The following is a 20,609-nucleotide window of genomic DNA, read 5'->3' as shown; positions in this document are numbered from 1 at the left end:
CTATTTACTATATATATATATATATCTAATAAAAAATTTATATTATATTACCGTTTTCATTTTCATTCTCATAATATAATATTCATTTACATCTTCATTTAATAAAAAATGGAATTCTAAGATTCACATCTCCGAGAACAAGCTACTTCACTCCACCTTTTCTTTTATATATATTTTTTTCCCTTCCCTCAGTTAAGAAAATCTCCATAAGAGTGGATTAAAACACAGCAAAAGACTGAAATGGGTAAAGAAGCAGGATTCCATGTACCAGGCATTTAACAAGCTCATTTTTCATACACTTCTGATCCCTCACAAACTTAAAGGCAAATGCCTCACTCTTTTTCTTTTTTTATTTTTTGGGAGAGGGGAGACAAAATCCGGTACTTTGAGCGGTAGATACATGTCTTATCATTTAATCAAATGTACACACATGTGAATCAAATGTTTGGCCGCACCAAATGTTCCACTTTAATTATATTGATTGTTTGCTGATAAAAAAGACTTGACGTGTCATTTCCTTCTGCATTTCCCTTGGTGAGTTCTATCTTGATCATCTTTCTTCACCTTCAACAATGTTGTACTTTAATACCTTCTTTTTCCTGCAAAAGTTCATCAGAAAGTACCATCCAATGGCGCCCACAGTTGTCAGTCCACTAACCAAATACACAATTTTAGTGGCAAAAACCATAATAACTACAAGGAATGCTGATGGTATCAAGCACATGACAACCAGTCCTGGAATCCTCAGAGGAACCCTGTAAGGTCTTTTTATTTCAGGCAGCTTTCTCCTCAACCAAATAAAAGATGAAAATTCCAGGAGCATTCCCAAACTGTACAAGAAATTTGCTGATGATATGATATCTGTGAAATTCATATTTGACATACCAATTGTGATCAAAGTTGAAAGCAGTATCCCCACCCAAGGAGTATTGAACCATTTGGATCTGCTACTAAAAAACTTGGGCAAAATGGCTAAATTTGCCATACCCTCGAGTTGATACGCACAGCTGCTTAATTGAGCTTCAAATAAACCAATTGCTGACAACACAGCACCCACTTCAATCCAGAATTTTAGCCACTTCCCTGCAATCATCTCTGCAGCGTCAGCATGAAATCCAGCCTTCCAAGCACTTTGATCAACAGAAACAGCCCCGATGACCGCAAAGAGTGGAACCAGGTAGGCTATGCAAGTGAAAATCACTGCCACAAGAAGAGCACAAGGAAACGTCTTCTGGGGCTTATCTACTTCTCCGGCAAGAGTACTAACATTGTCCCAAAAGTTCAAATTCCAGAAAAGGGTATTGAAAAACAGATTCCAATCTCTTTTCACACCTTTCTGACCTAAACTGAGCCATCTATGGGGCTGGATCTTGGGGATTGCTATGAGAGACATTATAATGAAAGGCAAAAGCGAAACAACACCTAGCAAAACAGCAGCCCAACCAACAATAGTTAATCCAGTATAGTTTACAAAAGATAATACCATCGTTGAAATCAAAATAGAGATGTGCCGAGGCCAGCCTGACTCCAAAGGATGAATAATCTTCTCCAGATAGTCTACGCACAGAACTGGAAAAGCCGCGATGTTAATGACACCACTCAAGAATTTCCAAGATCCCATCAGCGAGCCAAAGAATGGACCAAAAGCACGTTCAGCCCAAATAACAAAGCCTCCATTGCCAGGAAAAGCAGTAGAAAGCTCCGCTGTGATGAGAGCTTCAGGGATACTCCAGATAAAAGGAAACAGGAGGAACCCCAGAAGGGCCAAGAGGGGGCCTGCAGCTTGGACTGCTGGCTCTTCGCCAAAGGGGCCGCCAGCAACTTCAAAATAGATGAGGAAGATGAGAGGGATAAGAGTTAACTGTTTTGGTGTTTTTGGGTTGTTGATCGTGATAGGGAGTTGTTGAGATTGGTGGTCCGGGGACTTGGCAAGGTTTTCTTGGCCCATGGCTGCAGAAGCCCGTTGATCCAAGCCTGCTCTGTGGTTCATTGACTGGATTTCGACTTGCATCATGATTGGTTTTCAGCCTTCACGAGAATTGGAGTGATAAAGGAAACCGTGGATCGCTCGTTTAGTAGAAGAGGAAGTCAGAGTCACATCAATCGAGTGATTGCAGGATAAAGAAAACGGGAAGGAACAACGACTGGAACTGGGAGTGATCAGTTACTGATATTTTAGAACAGAAACAGAAACCATAATTGCTGGATGGGGTTCCGGCCTTCTGGGTCTGGGCAACAAGAAATTCGGGATTGACGGGCATCAAAGATTCTTCCGTGGTCTAATCCGTTTCGCTTGTCATCAACAATTAATAAGTAAACAACATATGTGGACACCAAAAATAAATAATTCCACTAAAAGTGCAAATCCTAGCCTATATATTTGTCTACAATAATGAGTAGCAGCATTAAACAGGAAGGGCTGCTTTTTGGCCTCTCTCTTCTAAGGTCAATATGGCTGTGGCAGCAACTATTTATTGTTTTTAATGTACCCTTCAATTGCTCTAAAATATTTAATATAATATTTAAATTTTAAAAATTTTTATTATAATATTAAAATTATAAATTTATTAATTAATATAATATTTAAAAAATTATTTATTCATTACTTATTATTATTTAAAATTAATCAATTTAAACATAAATATCATTTTAATGGATAGATTCATAATTCAAATATTATATTAAATATATTTTTAAAATTCAGATATCATATTAAATATTTTATTATAATTTAAAGATAATTTATAACATGAATATTTTTCACACTTTTCTTTGCATTTAAATTTGTCTTTTCTTTCTTTTTATCTGAAAATTTTGTCTATTTCAAATATGTATAAAATAGTAAAAGTTAAAATACCAAAAAAAAAATATTTGAATTATTTTATTTTTTAAATAAATTTTATATTTTTATTATATTCAAATAAATCATTATATTTTGATTTATATCCAAATAAACTTATGTTTTAAATGAAAAAAAAAAAGATTTTTGTTAAAAACTTATTTAAGTACAAATAAAAAATTTAAAGATTTATTTTGATACAAATTAAAAGTTAAAGACTTATTTGGATGTAAATTAAAAATTAAAAACTTATTTAAATATAATAAAAATATAAATACTTATTGAAATAAAGCTATAAAATTTAAAGATTTTTTATTATTTTAGTCAAATATAAATTACTTTAATGATTAATTTCAACTAAATAACTCTAATATTCTTTTCTAATTTTATGTGGTTCATGAATACCTATTTAAAATTCTCTAATTTAAATTCATAAATGAATTTTTATCAATTTAAATGAATTACAAGTTTATATAAATAATAAATACATTTAAAGTAAACCGCACCAAAATTACATTAATGCTTTTAAAAATTCTTTTATAAAAAGTTGATATATGGCATTTTGTGTCATCTTTTATTAAAATTATGAAAATACTTTTTTATATTTATTCAATTACATTTAAAGGACATTTAGTTTGGAGAAATCTGATATTTTTTTCTAGAATCTTACTTGTGAGAATGTGATTCCCACATTTGATTCATGGGTATCTTATTCCAACGATTAATGTTAGATTCCCAACAATACTCAAAAGTTTCAAAATCAAAAACTCCCTTATTCTTATGGTTTTTTTAACATTCTAGAAGGAAATTTATTATTTTAATATATTTGACCTGAATAAAAAATTATATCGCTCTATTTTACCTTTTTGAAAACCAATGTATAAAAAGAAACATAATAATAAGTTTTTATTTACAAATGTTATATTAAAAAACAAATAGCTCAAATACTATGTTTTTTGGAAGCTTAACGTAATATTTGAGTACTATTTTTTTTCATTATCAAATATGATGTTTGTGAGGAACCAAATGCCTTAATTGTTGATTAATTTTTTTTCATGAACGAAATAAGCAACCACAACATTTTTTATGATCACAACACCATAGTACCATTTAACTACTACTTTTTTCATGAACAATACGTCATAGTTGCTTATAAAAAAAATTTTATTACGACTAACAAAACTAGCAACCACAAAGTTTTTCATAACCAAAATGTTGTGGTTGCTATGATTCAATTAATTTATCACCTATGTAATATTTTATCATTTTGCTTTTAATACTATGTTTCTAACATAAGAAACATTGTAATTGTTAATGACAGATCTTTTTAGGTAACAAAAACCACTTTCAAAAAGTTAAATAACTTTTTTTTAATAACGAAAACTACTTTTTCCTTTCAGACAACATCATTGAACTCTAATCGAAGCATTTTCTTTTTCAACCAAATTAGCTTTAACTTTCGTGATATCATCTTTATGCTGTTCACTTTATCTTTTATTTATCAGTAAATGATCAATCAACTATCCGTTACAAATGATCCGTTTTGCATTATTTATTTGAATCAAATGTCTTTTTATTTTATTTGTTTAGATCTCGTTTAGATTTTGATTAAAAAGATGTAGATCTATTTGTTTAAATCTTATTTTATTTATTTAAATCTCGTCTAGATCTTGACAACATTAATATAGATCTATCATTTTGTTTTTAGTCCTTGATTCACAAATGTTTTGTTGTTGGTTTTTTTTTTTTTTTTTTTGACGTGTCTTAGATTCCATAAACAAAATGCACATATTTGCTTTCGACATATGTTTTCAACATTAACGAAAATCTTTATTCTAAACAGTTATGGCTCGTTTATCAATAAGAAAGAATATGCAACTAGTAAGAGTGCTTATTTTGCAATTGAATCAGGCGGAGATAATGTTTCAACTGTTACTTATTGTTGCTATAACATTACTTGTAATTAAATTTAGAAAAAGATGTAGACTATCTTATACTAATAACACTTATGATAGGATGTTGATTAAGAAGTTAAACATAAACAAAATGGTTTTTGAGAGCAATAGATAGAGTATAGATAATTGTAGAATGGATAAGAAAGATTTTACAAAATTATATCCATTACTTCAAACATAAAAAGGATTACAGACATCTAGATATATGTCAATAGAAGAACTAGTTATTAACTCCCTCCACATTATTGCACATCATACAAAAGATGGGGTTATAAAATGTCAAGTAGCTAGATTTGAAGAAACAACTGTTAGGCAATTTTATGTTATGTTGAATTTTGTTTTGAGATTGCTTTCCCTGTTGTTTAAAAAACATGAATCGATATAAAAAAATTCAGTAGATAATAGATAGAAATGGTTCAAAGGTTGTTTATATGACTTAGATAAACATATATAAAGGTGAATGTAGACTTAATTGACAGGCCTATATATAGGACAAGATAAAATAAAATTACTACTGATGTTCTTGGTGTTTGCACATTAGATATGCAATTCATATTTGTTCTACTAGGATAAAAAAGTTCTACAACAGATGGCAGAGTGTTTAAGGATGCCATTACACATAGAAATTGTTGAGGATCCTATAAGGTATTAGCTTTAATATTTTAGTTTTAATTTTCCATGAAACATATTTTTTTATGTGTATTAATATTGTGACACTGCAATAGGTTATTATTTGTGTGATGCAAGATACATAAATAGGAAAGATTTTTTGGCACCTTATAGAGATAAAAAATACCACTTGAATGATTAAAGGTAAGGATAGCAATCGTTGACACCCCAAGAATACTTCAATATGAAACGCTTTCAAGCAAAAAATTATATTAGAGATATTTTGATATACTGAAAGCTAGATGGGTAATTTTAAAAGAGATGTCATTTTATCTAATAAAAGTACAGTATTGAATCATTTTTGTTTGCTGCCTTTTTCATAATTTTGTAGTTTTGCAAATGTTGTTGAAAAAAGTAATATCTAATCAAATGGATCTAAACATCAAGATTTGATTAGGTATTTTGAGCCAATTAATGCTTATACTTAATTTTGAGATAATTTGGCACAGGAGATGTATGCGAATTGGTTGCAATCCTAGGGTTAATGACATTATTTTTTTTCTTGTTTTATTGATTAAATTGATGTTTGTATGACGTAATTGAGTGTACTATTTGTTTTCTACCTTTGTTTTAGATTTTTTTTTTATTTCTTGATAAGTATACGATGTATTTGATTGTTGTTTACAATAATATTTTTTTATTTTCATGTCTCTTGGTTTACTTCCTACACTAATTATATGTTCATCTTCGTTGGTTTTTGATTTGATATGCATTTTGTTGCATAATACCTAACCATATGATTAGGATATCATAATGTCTTCATCTAGTGCCACTTAAAGATTTCTTGTAAAAAAATACATCTAGAAAAAGAATACAAAACTCATTAATAGGTAACCACTTATGGACAAAGAATGAGGATGTATATCTCATCCAATGCCTACATGTTTTGATAGATGATCCTAGATGGAGAGCCGATAATGAAATGTTCAGTGTTGGATATCTAAGACATCTTGAAAGGATGTTGGAGTCAATAATTCCCCAATCCCAATTTAAAGCCAACCCACATATCAAGTCAAATGTAAAGCCACTCAAAAGACAATATCATGCAATTTGTGATATAAAAGATGTAAGTGGATTTGGCTGAAATGATTAGGAGAAATATGTCATTACTAAGAAAGTTGTTTTTGATGAGTGACTTCAAGTAAGTAGTATAATATGAACGTAGAATTTACTTTAATGTTTATTTCTATTCAAAATATTTGACATGTATTTAATTTAACTTTTGTATAGACTCATTCCCATGCAAGAAAGTTAAAAAATAAATATTTTTCTCATTTTAATGATTTTGTCACGATATTTAGAATCGACAGAGCAATTGGTCAAAAAGCTGAAATAGTAGCTGATGTAGTTGAATCATTGAATGCTGGTGAGGATACTAACTTTAGCATTCTAGAGATTGAGTCCCATAATGCACATAAGAAGGAAAGAGTAGAGGAGAATGAAGAAATAGGTTCAGCTTGTGCAGCAACTCCATCCACCACTAGAATGTTGTCAAGAAAAAAACATTTTAGGAGCAACAACGGAATAGTTGAATTGGTTGATCAAATGGCAATATAGGAGTTGCATATTGTAAGGCTACACACAAAATCAATGGTATTTCATCTTTTTTTCAAGAAGAAGCTGAGAGTACTGATAAAAGAATGTCGTTTTTCAATGAAATTACGCAACTCAACGGTTTCTTGACTGATAAAATGCTTTCTGCTAGTGAGTATATATTGAAAGATACTCACAAAGTAGATTTCTTTTTAGCATTGCCACATGCATTTAGAAAAGATTACATATGAAAGCAGTTGCATAAATGAAATACCTATCAACCATTGTTTGACTTTCCTCTTCCTAGACACATGTAGCTTAAATAATTTGTAATTAAATATTTTTCATATCTTGACAACATTCATATGTTTTATATTGTTGGGTTGTAATTTTTAAATTTATAAAAATGGTTAACAGCTTAAATATTATAATTACAACTTCTAATAGATCATATCAATTTTGTTTTTATAATTAGAATAGCATTTTGTAATTACATTCTAATGTTTTATCTTGTATGTATATTATAATTACATAGATTGAATTTTTATGTATATTATAATTACATAAATTCATTAACAATTTTTTATTCCTATAAACAGAATAATTTTGGACTTATGTAAATGATACAATATAAACTTTTATATATGAATAAATTCTCGATTATATAAATGAAAAAATTATGAATTGTATTAATAAAAAAATATAGAATCATATGAAGTACAAAGAATTTAGAGTTTTATATATAAATTTACAAGTGACTCAGTGTCCTCAATCCTTATAGTGCAAATCTAAATACGTAGTCACACAATTCATGATGGACTTAATCAATTTCCTTTTGTGTGAATTGTTCTTTTTGAGCCCACGATGATACAAGAATGAATGAATGAATGTCAAACAATTTACATTTCATAATTATAGTTTATGGTAAAAATAGATTTTCATAATTTTAATTATGTTAACCTTATTTGGTGTTCTTATAAGATCATTAATAACGATCTCTTTCATGAAACGGATGATATAATATCCATATTCTGTCATTCTTGGTTGATAAGGAACTTGTAAAAAATTGTTTGGTAGTCAAAATGCTGTTAAACTCTAAACAATTGAAGAAAATAGAATGAATAAACTTACCGAAAATGCAACCCAATTTATTCTTTTGTTCTTATCACAAATAACCAATCTCCTGAAATAACATAAAGCAACCCATAAACATAATTATATTCATAAATAAATTGTTAATATAACAGAAATTATTTGACTATTTCAAAGATGAATACCTTTTTATTAAAATGGCTAGTTGTTGTGATGGCTTCGACCTTTATTTTCTCGAGTTGAAAAGGTATGCCATAAAGGTTGCATACTCAATGACAAATAGCTGCCAATGACCTCTGAAAATAATAGTATCGATTTTAATTTAGAATGTAAAACTTGTAAGAATTGGCTAATTCGTTTATCAAACATATTTAAATAATTAATAAAATCATAAAAAACTTACACATACCATCGATTATAAGGCACTAGAAAGTATTATGACTCTTTTTGTATTATAGATGCCAAAGTAGATATACAAATAGCTAGTATGCTTGCACCATTACTTAAACGAGATAAGTCAATGAATTTATACTTATCAGTCTTTTGTGTCTCCTTCATATGTATGTAAAAAAGGTTATATGGTAAATACAAATAAATTATAATACCAGTATACACATTATATGAATGAATATTCAATATATATATATGTATATATATAAATAAATATATAAGCTAACTTTATGTATGTGAAGACTTCTGTAACTAGATTTTACTTTATCAAACAAACTCGTAGAATTTCATCTTGACCAATAAATGACATCGATGTTTAATTAAATAGTCAATCATCAAGATCAATGTTTATGACTGATGCATCTAGTAAATGGTTTTATGCATTATTGGATATCACATGCAAACTAAATTCTGCTGATGGAGTTAATATCATTTCAATCTCAAAAGCCTATTATATACAAAATGCAACTATTTTCATAAAATAAAAATAAACAATTAATCGAGTGACAAAAGTTTAAAACATGTATTACTAGGGAAGGGGTTTGCTCAATCATTTGATCCACGAATTCATTTTCAACATTGTTGGTAAAAGATTGATGTGTCATGTTAATTTGTATTGCTATGAACTGTGCCTCAAATTTAGCAAATTGTTGTCTTTGTTGAGCTATTATGGATATATATTCAGTAGTCTCAGAGGTGCGAGATTTAGGCTAAGTCTTGAAATAATTTGTTCAAGTTACAAAGTGCCCAACCCCTTTAACATGGCTAGGTCAGTCTTTTAAAATGAAAGCTAAAACAAACTTCATCCACTTTGCATCATTGATTATATTTGAATATGTGACTAGGGGATGAGTTAATAGTTTAGCACTATTAACATTAAGTATAATAAAACTTTATGTCAATCTACTTTTAAAATCTTTGAATTTATTCCTAGCAAATTACAACACAATCTTCTTGGACTCAACTAGGACATCAAAGCATTCCTATAAAGAATTCCATAATCAATACACATAAGTGATTAAAATGTAAAAATTTGATTAACAAAACTTACCACAACTGATTCTCATATTTTGTCCTTTAAATTTGTTGGAACGACCCTTCAACTATTGAAGTTAATAGATATTTTCTCTTGAATGATAGATCTAATATAACTAGCCATCTTTGATGCACCACTTAAGACGGGTTAGCCATCAGCATTGAACTTAAAATGTATTTTGTTCCCTATTGATTGAATTTGCTTAGAATGTCCTTTAAATTTTTTTTTTTTGAACTTGATGTGTCATCTAAATGTTTATCTTCATGTTTAAGTGAGATAGGCAAGTGTTTTTTAGAAGCCAGTATATCACTTATACAAAGTTCCTAGGAGAAAAAAAAAGCATCAATAAAGTAGAGACCAAAAGAAATAATAAAGCAACAGTATGCTTAAAACAAATTCTCAACAGTAGCAATTACAAATTCTCAACAGTAGCAATTATATATAACTAAACTTGATAATTGCATACTATGTTGACAAAAAAGTATACACTTGATTTATGAACTTTTACCATATACTAATAGCCTATACACTTGATTTCTACAACCAAACTTGTTTTTACAATTTTAAAGTACAAACACCAAAAAAACTTGATTAGAAAAAAATGTACTAGAAATAAACAAATCAATTGTTCAAGTATAGTTTTCTTTTTCCAAAAAAAAAAGCCTTTCATTAGAAATAATACATCATATTATACTAATAATGAATTTGAATGTAAAAGCACTGAGTCCAATGCTAATCAAATGACTTAAATCAATTAGCAATGCTTTTCAAAGCATGGCATAAAAAATTGGTAAGGCATACTATCTGAGCCTCAAAGAGTTAGTCATAACACAAAATGCAAAATTAGCTAATTAAATAAAGATATTGGACTATCCAAACAATATGCTAATCAAGACAACATTGGACATGATATGCAAATATACTAAAATATCATAGTACTACAGATATGTTGGACTGAAATACCAAAGCTATATCACATTACTAAAATACATTGAAACATTGGGCATGGTATCTTGGATATCAAGCAATTGAACCTTGAAGAGTTAGCCACAACACAAAATGCAAAATTGCTAATTGAATCAAGATATTGAAAAATATAGACAACATGCTAATGAAGATAACATTGGACATGATATACAATTACATTAAAATATCACAGTACTACATATATGTTGAACATTGAGCATGGTACCTTGGATGTTGAAAAATTAAAGTGAAGTCATATTTTATTTTATTTATTTTAGCATATTTTATCAAACATAACTATGTTGTAAATGACTATATTGCAACATATTTTATTTACAATGTATCAAAATGACTATGCTAGTTTAACAAATTTTGTTAACATATTTTATTTTATTTTAATATATTTTGTTATGTTTGATCAAACATAGTCATGACTATGTTGTAACATATTTTATTTACAATGTATCTGTAAATAAAACATAGTCAATTGAACTGAAGTACTATGGATGTGTTGGTTCTTTTACCACTCCTCTATGCTCAGAGAATGTCTAATGGAACATCCTTGGAAAGATATGTTTTCTTATATAAATTATATATAGATACAATAAAAATGGCTAAGAAAAAAATGGCAACAAAATTGGAACAAAATTGGTAATCAATAAGTGTTAAGGCGAATCAAGACAACATACAAAATTAGCACAAAATATCCAATTAACAATGCATAACAAAAAAAACCAAATTATAACTATTAGGCATATATCAAAGCCCAAAAGTTATAATTACTAGATGCATAGCAGTACTTATCCAGTTGTTTTGTTTAATGCCCAATTAGTAGACTTAAAGCCTAGTAGATAGTAAAAATGCAATGGTGGCAACGACGGCACAACGATGAAGGTAATGCCAACTATGAACAGTTAGGATTTCAGGGTTTTGGAGTTTTAGGGTTTTGATGAAATAAAGTTGGTCAATTCAGAAAATATGTATGAAGTTTAAAGATTGAATCAATTCAGAAACGACGTAGTATATGTATTTAATTTTTTTATCTCAATTATGACATTTTTATATTAAAAACTGATGTAGTATCTAATTTAAAAATTTTTGCTATATCAATTATGGCATTTTTATATTCCAAAACGACATAGTATTTGATTAAAAATTTCTTTCTATATCAATTATGATGTTCCTATATTAAAAAAATGACATAGTATTTGATTTAATTAGTCTTTTATATTGATTATAGCATTTCTTTATTCAAAAATGATGTAGTAATTATATTAAAAAATTTTTATATCAATTAAGATGTTTTTATTCTTAGAAATGCATAGTAATTGATTTTAATTTTTATGTTTTTATATCACTTATGGCGTTTCTATTTCCAGAAACATCGTAATAGTTGTTTAAATTTTTTTTGTTCTATATTAAATATGGCATTTCTAATTTTAGAAACAACGTATTATTTGTTTGATAATTTGTATCACTATATGTTATTTTATTTATTTTGTTTAATATAAAAAACTATATTTTAATTCAAATTTTGTTGGTCAAACAATACCATTATATTTAACAAAAACTATGTATTTGACATAGTTGGAAGGACATTATTGTAAAAAGATTTTATTAAGTAATCTAACTTTCTGCCAACCAAATAAAAGAATCTAACATTCTCATACCACATAAAATCACCCCTTGCCAGGAATCTACACTTTTTCAGATATCACTTTCCCTCATAGAATCTAAGATTCCACAAACCAAGCACCCTTTTATAGCAATTTCCTAACAAAATTATATAAATGCCTTTGTGCTTGTTTCAGAAGACGCTGATGTGAGATATTTTGTTTGAAAATTATTATAATACCTTTATTATCATACTTATAAAAATGCTTTTGTGATTGCTGAGTAATTATCTACCAAAATTATGAAAATGCCCTTATATTACTTCATAAGAAGTTGACATGTGATATTTTGTTTGAAAATTACTATGATGCATCTCCTATCATAATTACAAAAATGTCCTTGTGATAGCTTCATAGAAGATTGACATGTGATAATTATTTGAAAATAAATATAATACTCTTATTAAATTATATATTAAATTTTAATATAATATTATTAAATTACTAAAATACCATTGTCATTGTTTCATAGAAATTTCACATGTGACATTTTATTCAAAAATTGCCATAATACCACTTTTAAATTACATATTAAATTTTAACATAATATAAAATTAACTACATATTAAATTACTAAAATACTCTTGCCATTTCCTTTAACATGTGGTATATTATGAAAATTATTATAATACCCCTATTAAATTACATAGTAAATTAATTATGTAAAACTTAATTACATATTAAATTACTATAAAAAAATAAAATTTGAAAAATATAATATGATAAATCTAAATATAAAAAGACATAACAAAAAAAAATTATTTTTTATTTTGTTTTAAATATTTTTAAAAAAATGTTATAAACTACAATAAAATGAAAATCATACATTTGAACAAAATATTAATAAAAATTCAATGTTCAAAATATAGTATAAAAAATTAACAAAAAACTATAACTGCAGTATATGAAATACTATATCTTAATTTTAATACTTTTATAAGATTTTTACTTATTTTATTGTTTATTATTTTTATATTAAAATAATTATAAATATATTTGAAATAATAAAACATTTGATAATAATAATAATAATAATAATAATAATAAAATTTTTGATAGAAAAATAGTCCACCTCAACATAGCGGGATGGTTATTTCTAGAATTATACTAAAAGTAAACCTCTTTTATGAAAATAATTCAATATAGTTAGAATTCTCTCTTAACTATACATTCTATAGTTAATTAAAAATTTTAATTAAAAGCATAACTAACAAAAGATAATGTAAAATGATAGTAAAAAAACTAATCAATTAAATATATTTTTTTGTCAAGAAAAGAAAATCTTACACATGTGTACATATGGAAATTACTATGATTATAATATTTTTATGCCTTATTTTCTTTATTTATTTTTTTACTTGGAATTCTGAATTTATGTAATCTTTTTTAAAATATCTAAAAGTCTTATTTTTATAATTTAAATTTATTTTTCAAGTTTTCTTTTATTTTTTGATATTAAAATCCATGAAAAATCAATTTTATAAAAAATAATTATTAATGCTAAATACACAAATGTTAATTTTTTTTTTAGCTTTATGAAAGTTTCATAAAAAATCCCTGTAAATGTTGAAAAGGAACAAATAATTTGAGACACCGGAAGTAGTTATAAGTTAAATACAGATAGATTAATTCTTATGTTTTTGAAATTTTTTTTTTGAATTTTTTAGTTTGTATTTGGTTGCAAGGGTAAAAAACAAGAAACAAATTATGACATTATTTTGTTATTTTTGATCACCAAATCTAGTTCACTTTGTTTCATTATTAAAATATTAGGCAATGTGTAGTCAAAATATATAGTCAAAATAAATTATGACATGTAAGGTTATGGACAGAAGTTTTGACATGTGAATAAAATGTGGTGATTAGAGATCTAATTGCTCTTTCTTTTTTTTTATCAATCATTTTTCAATTTCATACTTATGTGTACATATTTGAGATTTAGAGCTCATGATTCAGTCATGTACATTTATGTATAAATCGTAAAAAGTAATGAGAACAAATCAAAATGGAATAAAGTGATAATACAAAAAACCTAGGATTGAAAGATTGCAATAACAGTGGAGAACAATGAAAAAACAAATAAAGAAACTTCTAAGATCCTAATCAGAATAAATCGGTTACTGAAAATTCCAATTCCAAAAGAGTTTTGAGATAAGATTTAGCATTTTGAATTTATCATGTTCTCTACAAGAATAGAGTTTTTGGAAAACTACTCAGATGATTGGAAAAAAAAAGAAGAAGTAAAGAGACGAGAATTAAAAAAAAAAATGTGTCTATGATCAAATAAAAGTTTCAAAAAATAATTGACCAAAATAGGATAAATAAAAATTTTATAATATATTTTTTTCTCTTGGCTTCAGCATTTTTGTAATATAAGGCATTTTTTATCAAAAATAATTTGAATAATTCTCTACTAAAAACACTAAAGTAACTCGATTAGTTAGAGCATACAGTTATTAACCACAAGATCCTAAGTTCTATCTGAACAAGATTTTTCAACATGAGCTAGAAAAAAAATTTTAGAATTTATAAATTATAAGTGTGTGTACTCAATATGGTGGAGTATGTTGATTCTTTGTTTTGAGAATTGTGGTTGAAAGACAAGGTTGAGACAATGTACATTGGTAGATTGGCGAATTTATGTTAGGGTGAAGATTAAGAGATAGTAACTCAAATTCTAATTAGGAATCAATTTGAATTTCAATAAAATCTTATTAATTAAATAATTATTTGGTAATTAAGTTTATTTAGGCTTCATTATCTTGGATAAAAAATTCTTAATGATCAAGTAATGAGGTTCTATTGCCATTTGTTTCATGAACTATAAGCAACTATAGCTAGTGAAAGAAAATGAGAGGGATATAAAAGAAGAAAAAGAAGTCTTTGTTTTTGTAATCTTTCATGATTTTTTTTTTTTTTTGTTATGTATCTAAAAAACATATTGGAAACCGGAATGAGTTGGAATCTTGAATTAGTGGTGAAATTTTAAGTGATTGTAATAATTTTTCATACAATGGATCTTGTCTTTAATGGCATGTGTTTGTTTTATAGTTTTTCGCGTAAAATTCTTATATTGTATTATTTACCATGTTTTCTGTTATTGTATGATATTTTATGTGAAAGTATATCGAACGGTGTGCAATTCAAATATATAATACTATTCATATATGCAAAAAAGATGATTCCGCATGTGAATTACTCACCAACAAAGTGTTGAATTTGACATTGTTGCTATAAACTTCCCAACAAATACAAAAAAACTAGGATTGAGGGATTGCAATAACAGTGGATAACAATGAAAAAAAAAATAAAGAAACTTCAAAGATCCTAATCAAAATAAATAGGTTACTGAAAATTCCAATTCCAAAAGATTACTTGGATAAAAAATTTTAACAATTTGATTTGATCATGTTCTCTACAACAAAAGTGCTTTTGGAAACTGTTAAAGGGTGAGGGCTATCGATGACTCATATGATGAAAGAAGTAAAGTGACGAGAATTAAAAAAAAAAAAAAAAGTTTCAATCATCAAATAAAAATTTTAACAAATCCATCTATAATATTAATTTTGGTCACGTACGACCAAAACTAAGCCCTTTTACAGTCCCGCGTTTCATTCTTCCATTCTCATTTGTTTTTCATTTTTTATTATTTTTTAATATTTAAATAAATATTTTTAAAAGCTTTTTTAAAAGATAGGATTCACTTTATACTATATTTTTTATTTTTTTTATGGGATCTTTAATATTAAAGGTGCACCATATGCTTTCCTTTTCTTTCTTTTTTATAAATTTTTATATATTTAATAATTTTTTTTTGATCTGGCCAACTTAAGCTTAATACAGAGTGTCAATGTAACACCCTTGATAAGCTTTTTTTTCTTTATTTTTTTATTTTTTATTTTTTCTATTTTCATATTATTTTTTAATTGGATAAATTTTATGAAAAGAGAAGACCAATTCAGGAATCCACGTATAATTTCTATTTGTTTTTTATTTTCATCTTTTTTTGAATATTTTAATGAGAAAAATTTTGTAAAAAAAATTTACAATGAATAAAAATGATAAAATAAACAAATTTTTGCCAGTGACAACACATAAGTATTTTTCTAGTATAAATTAAAATAGATCTAGTGTATATTTGAATTTTTTTTATTCTACCAATCTCTTTCATTATTATAGTTTTAATTAAACTTATCGATGAACTAAATCTTAAATAAAAATTTTGAACTTTAGATCTAATTCAAGTTGAACTGGATCATACTTTTAAAAAATTAATTAGATTTAACTCGATATGATTAAATTTAATTTTAATATAAGAAATCATAAAAGTATAATCGGAATATTTAGCAAATTGATTGATTTATAGTAAATATAAACATGTTTTTCCCTTTTTCTCTGTTGGATGAATGTGTTCAATTAGGAGTAAGGCAACTAATTAATTATTATTTAGGCATGTGCACCCATGATAGCACATAATTTAGTAAAGGGGCACCTTTTTCATACGCCCGACCGGCTGTAATAATTGAGCCATCTTCGCCGTCCAACAATCCATTTCCATAGAAGTGGACCAAAGTCACCGTTTACAGCGGCCGTCACGTCTGGTGCTGGATTCTGAATCAAATTTGATTTGAACTTCGAAATCTTTTTTTTTTATTTTTTACTAGTAATTGATTAAAATGGGACAAATGAAAAAGTTATACTATATATTTTTTTTCTTTGAACGAGAGAAAGATTGTTTAGAAGAAATTAAGTACAAGCAAAATCTAGAACGATTAGTGTCAAGAATAATTTTAAAATTATAATAAAATATTTAATATGATATTTAAATTTTAAAATTTTTTAATGTGATATATTAATTATGAATCTATTAACTAATTTAATACTTAAAGAGTTATTTGTTTCTTACGTATCATCATTTAAAGTTAATCATAAAAAAAATAAGTACCATATTAATTAACAAGTTTAAATGTTTCAAAGATATATAAAAAAATTAAAGAAACAAAAATGAGGAAATAAGAAAATTATAAAAATAATTTTACACATCCATTAAATTAGGGGTCAATTTTGTAACCACATGACCAAAGTTTAATAAAGTTAATAAAATCTATTAGCAAATTTCCTAAATCAAATTAAATTGATAAAATAAGATCTTATAACCATCTTTACTAAGGACTCCTTTTTTAGTGTTAAATGGAGAACATGATAATGATCAAATTAAAAAACACATCTATAATTACAATAAAAACTATCCCGTGACTATTTCGTTTTGTAATTTGCTATACACCTCATTAATGTCTTAAAAAAAATTGAAAGGTAAATTTGGGTAGGCAAAAAATTGCAACTTCTAGATTTTTCAAGACAAATAATGGAAAAGAAAAGAAAAGAAAACAAACAAAAAGGGGAAGAGAACAACAAAGAAAAGGAAAGGGAACAATTGAGAGAGGGAAAAAAAGAGAAAGACTATTGATGGACCAACCAACAGAAGCTGCAATCAACGTTGATGGGCCAAATGGAAAGGCACGGACAAATGGAGATATAAAGGGAAAGAAAACAAATAAACAAATGTGCTAATAGATCAATATACTAGGTTTGGCCAAATAGTCGTCTGATCTGTGTCAGAATAACAATAGCAATGGCATGGAACACCACTAGCAAGCCATTGGGCTTGCATCATCAAGCTTCTCTATGACAACCACCCACTCTTTCAACCGCTTCCTTCTCAAGAAGAAATAAGAATTTTGTGTGATTCTATCTCATTTTTCTTTTTTATTTTATTCTAGCCCTAAATTAAAATTTGTCTCGGATAAGAAGGTTTTTGTCACTTTTATATACTTGACTAAGTTTTTGAGGTTCCTATTACAAAGTCAAATTCTATGGATTTTTAGGTGTTTTAAGCATGTATTGTTCAAAATATTTGAAAGAATATGAATATTAAATGTAATATTAGAATATCCAATTTAGTTTTAAATGTCATTTACTTAATCATTTTGTTTAATTTATTTTTTCTTTGTTGATAAGTTTATTGATATTTGAGGGAGTTTGGAGGTTGTAAGAGAAATACTTTGGGTTCATTGACATTCCCCGAGAAATGCCTGTTAAAGGTACTCTTTTTTTTTTTTTTTTCTCATTGGAATTGCTTCTTTGTTACTTTTTACTTTCTTATAAGATTGGTTTTTGTATTTAACATAAATGAAAATTTTGGGTCTTTTTTTATAAAAGAATAAACTTTATTAATTATTTAATTAATTCCAAATACAATTGCAATCTTAAAATTTTCTCAATTACAAAAATAATGTTATTTACTTTGGGATTCTGTAGTCTATTATTTTTGCTAATGATTATTGGCGTATTTAGAATAAGAGAAATTGCTCTATTTTTGAAAATGGCTATAAATGGCCTAGCAATGATCTTTACTCATCTTTGAAAAGGCCAAAGAATCATGGTTGGCTTTAAAGAGTAATGATCCTTGGCACAAACATGAGATTCTTATTGGTTGGTAACCACTTTCACATAACCATGTTAAAACAATAACTACAGTTAGCTCACTTTTCCTTCCCTCCCTTCCTCCTTCTCATGTATCCTTTCCTTCCTTCTCATCATTTTCTTTTGTTTTCCCTTCTCTTTCTTTTCTTTTTTTTTTTCATGATTGTTTGTCTTAAAAAGCTTATGGGTTCAAATGCTTCAATCTTGTATTGTTTTTGCATTTTTAAACTTTACCATTGGAAAATAGTTATGCTTTGACTTATTGTCAAAGATCAAGTTTTTAATGATAGAAAAAAGAATTGTTTTACATGAATTATGAATAATTGGATATTGCGAAGTCAGGAAATAAAATTGAAGTTTTTTCTTTTCTTTTCTTTTTTTTATAGGGGATGTTGGTCTAAAGAGATAATACAGGGTTTGCTTATGTATAAGCTTGTGTTTTCTAGGTTAAGATTTTAGCATTCTAAATGTGATGTGAATCTACAGTATTTGGCTTGTGTTCACATTGGTATTAATAATTTTGTTCTCACTTATGTAGAAAAGAAATCTTAATATCATAGAAATATTGAAATTTTGTATATGAATTTAATTTTTCCTACTTGTTGGATAAGTGAGTTTGTTGAGCAAAAGATAATAAGTTTGCCTCTTTTTATCAATTGATTTTCTTTTGTGGTATTGTTCAATGAAAATTAAGATACTTTTATTTATTTTTTCCATCATTAAAGTTAGTTAAACTAATGTTGTGATGGAATATTGTTAGGTACAGTTGTATGTCATGTTCAAGCATGTTGAATATAGTTAATGAACTAGCTGATTTAGGACTTATATTTTCTTTTATGCCACTAGAGGTGTATAAGTTACATAATATTCAATTTAATATTATAGTCCCACCAGCATTTGATGCCTTAATATAGAAGTTTATCATTGTCTGGTTTAAACTAATAGAATATTAATGAAAATTTTTCTTTTCTTCCAAGCCTAATTGAAAATGCATTTTGATATCTTAGAAAACTTATGAAACCTTAATCTACTCATTAGGGAAACAATTAAAGGATTCCAATGTAAAGGTTGTATAGAGAGTAAATAGTTCAAAGCTATGTACTAATGTATTGTCAAATGAAGGCACAAACAAAGTTTCAAGCAAGCATTCTTCTAGAGAAAGAGATATATTTGATATATTTTTTTTATGAGAAAATTTTGTACAAAGTCATTGTCCACCCAATAAATATTGTGATATAATTCTTTGTTAAGTCTTCTTTCACAATCTTAGAAAGCAACCAAAGGTCATTACAAAGTGCACTATGATGATCTTGATGAAGGAAGCAGTGTTTGAAGAATTCTATGACTATAGTAAAAGGTATACATCTTCTTCAATAATCATTCCATTTGATTTTATGATATTCATATATTACTTTGTTATTGCTTACTATTATTTGTTTGAAAATAACTATGTTGATGAGATTGAAAAGCTGTTGGCTATAGCTAAAATATTGATGTTAATTTTGCATTTGTATTGAAGCAATATGTAGTCTATTGATAGTTAGGGAATGACAGAGTTAAAAGCTTAGTCCATCGATTAAATCAAGTTTTATTTTCTCAAATTCTTTATTGTGCTAGGTACCTCTCTTTTCGCATTTTAGGTATTTCCTTTTCTTTTCATCCATTAAACTTTTTGAGTTTTATTTTGTTATTTGGTAAGAGTTGACCTTGCCTTTTAGTTTGTAATGATTTTGAAAACTCATAACTTATTAGTTATGACTCATGATTTAGGTAATTTTAAACCAAATTTAGTACTCACTATTCATTAATAACAATATATTTTGCCTTCATGTTGTAAATAATTTGATAGGACACCATATATTAGTGCAACCTAAACTTAAGAATATACACTTTGTTTTTAGTGTGTTATAATT

At 26.9% G+C, this 20,609-nt stretch overlaps 1 protein-coding gene across 1 annotated transcript; it reads right to left on the bottom strand.

Moving 5' to 3' along the window:
• Positions 1–236: 236 nt before the first annotated feature.
• On the bottom strand, positions 237–2,484 carry PUT4 (Amino acid permease family protein). The gene has a single exon (XM_022874733.2). The coding sequence runs from the start codon at positions 2,012–2,014 to the stop codon at positions 551–553; it is 1,464 nt and encodes a 487-aa protein (XP_022730468.2). The 5' UTR covers positions 2,015–2,484; the 3' UTR covers positions 237–550.
• Positions 2,485–20,609: the final 18,125 nt, after the last annotated feature.

This window comes from Durio zibethinus, chromosome 6 (assembly GCF_047325235.1).
Source record: "Durio zibethinus cultivar Kanyao isolate XHJ-2024 chromosome 6, ASM4732523v1, whole genome shotgun sequence".
Taxonomy (NCBI): domain Eukaryota; kingdom Viridiplantae; phylum Streptophyta; class Magnoliopsida; order Malvales; family Malvaceae; genus Durio; species Durio zibethinus.
This window is presented reverse-complemented; position numbering and strand designations above follow the sequence as displayed.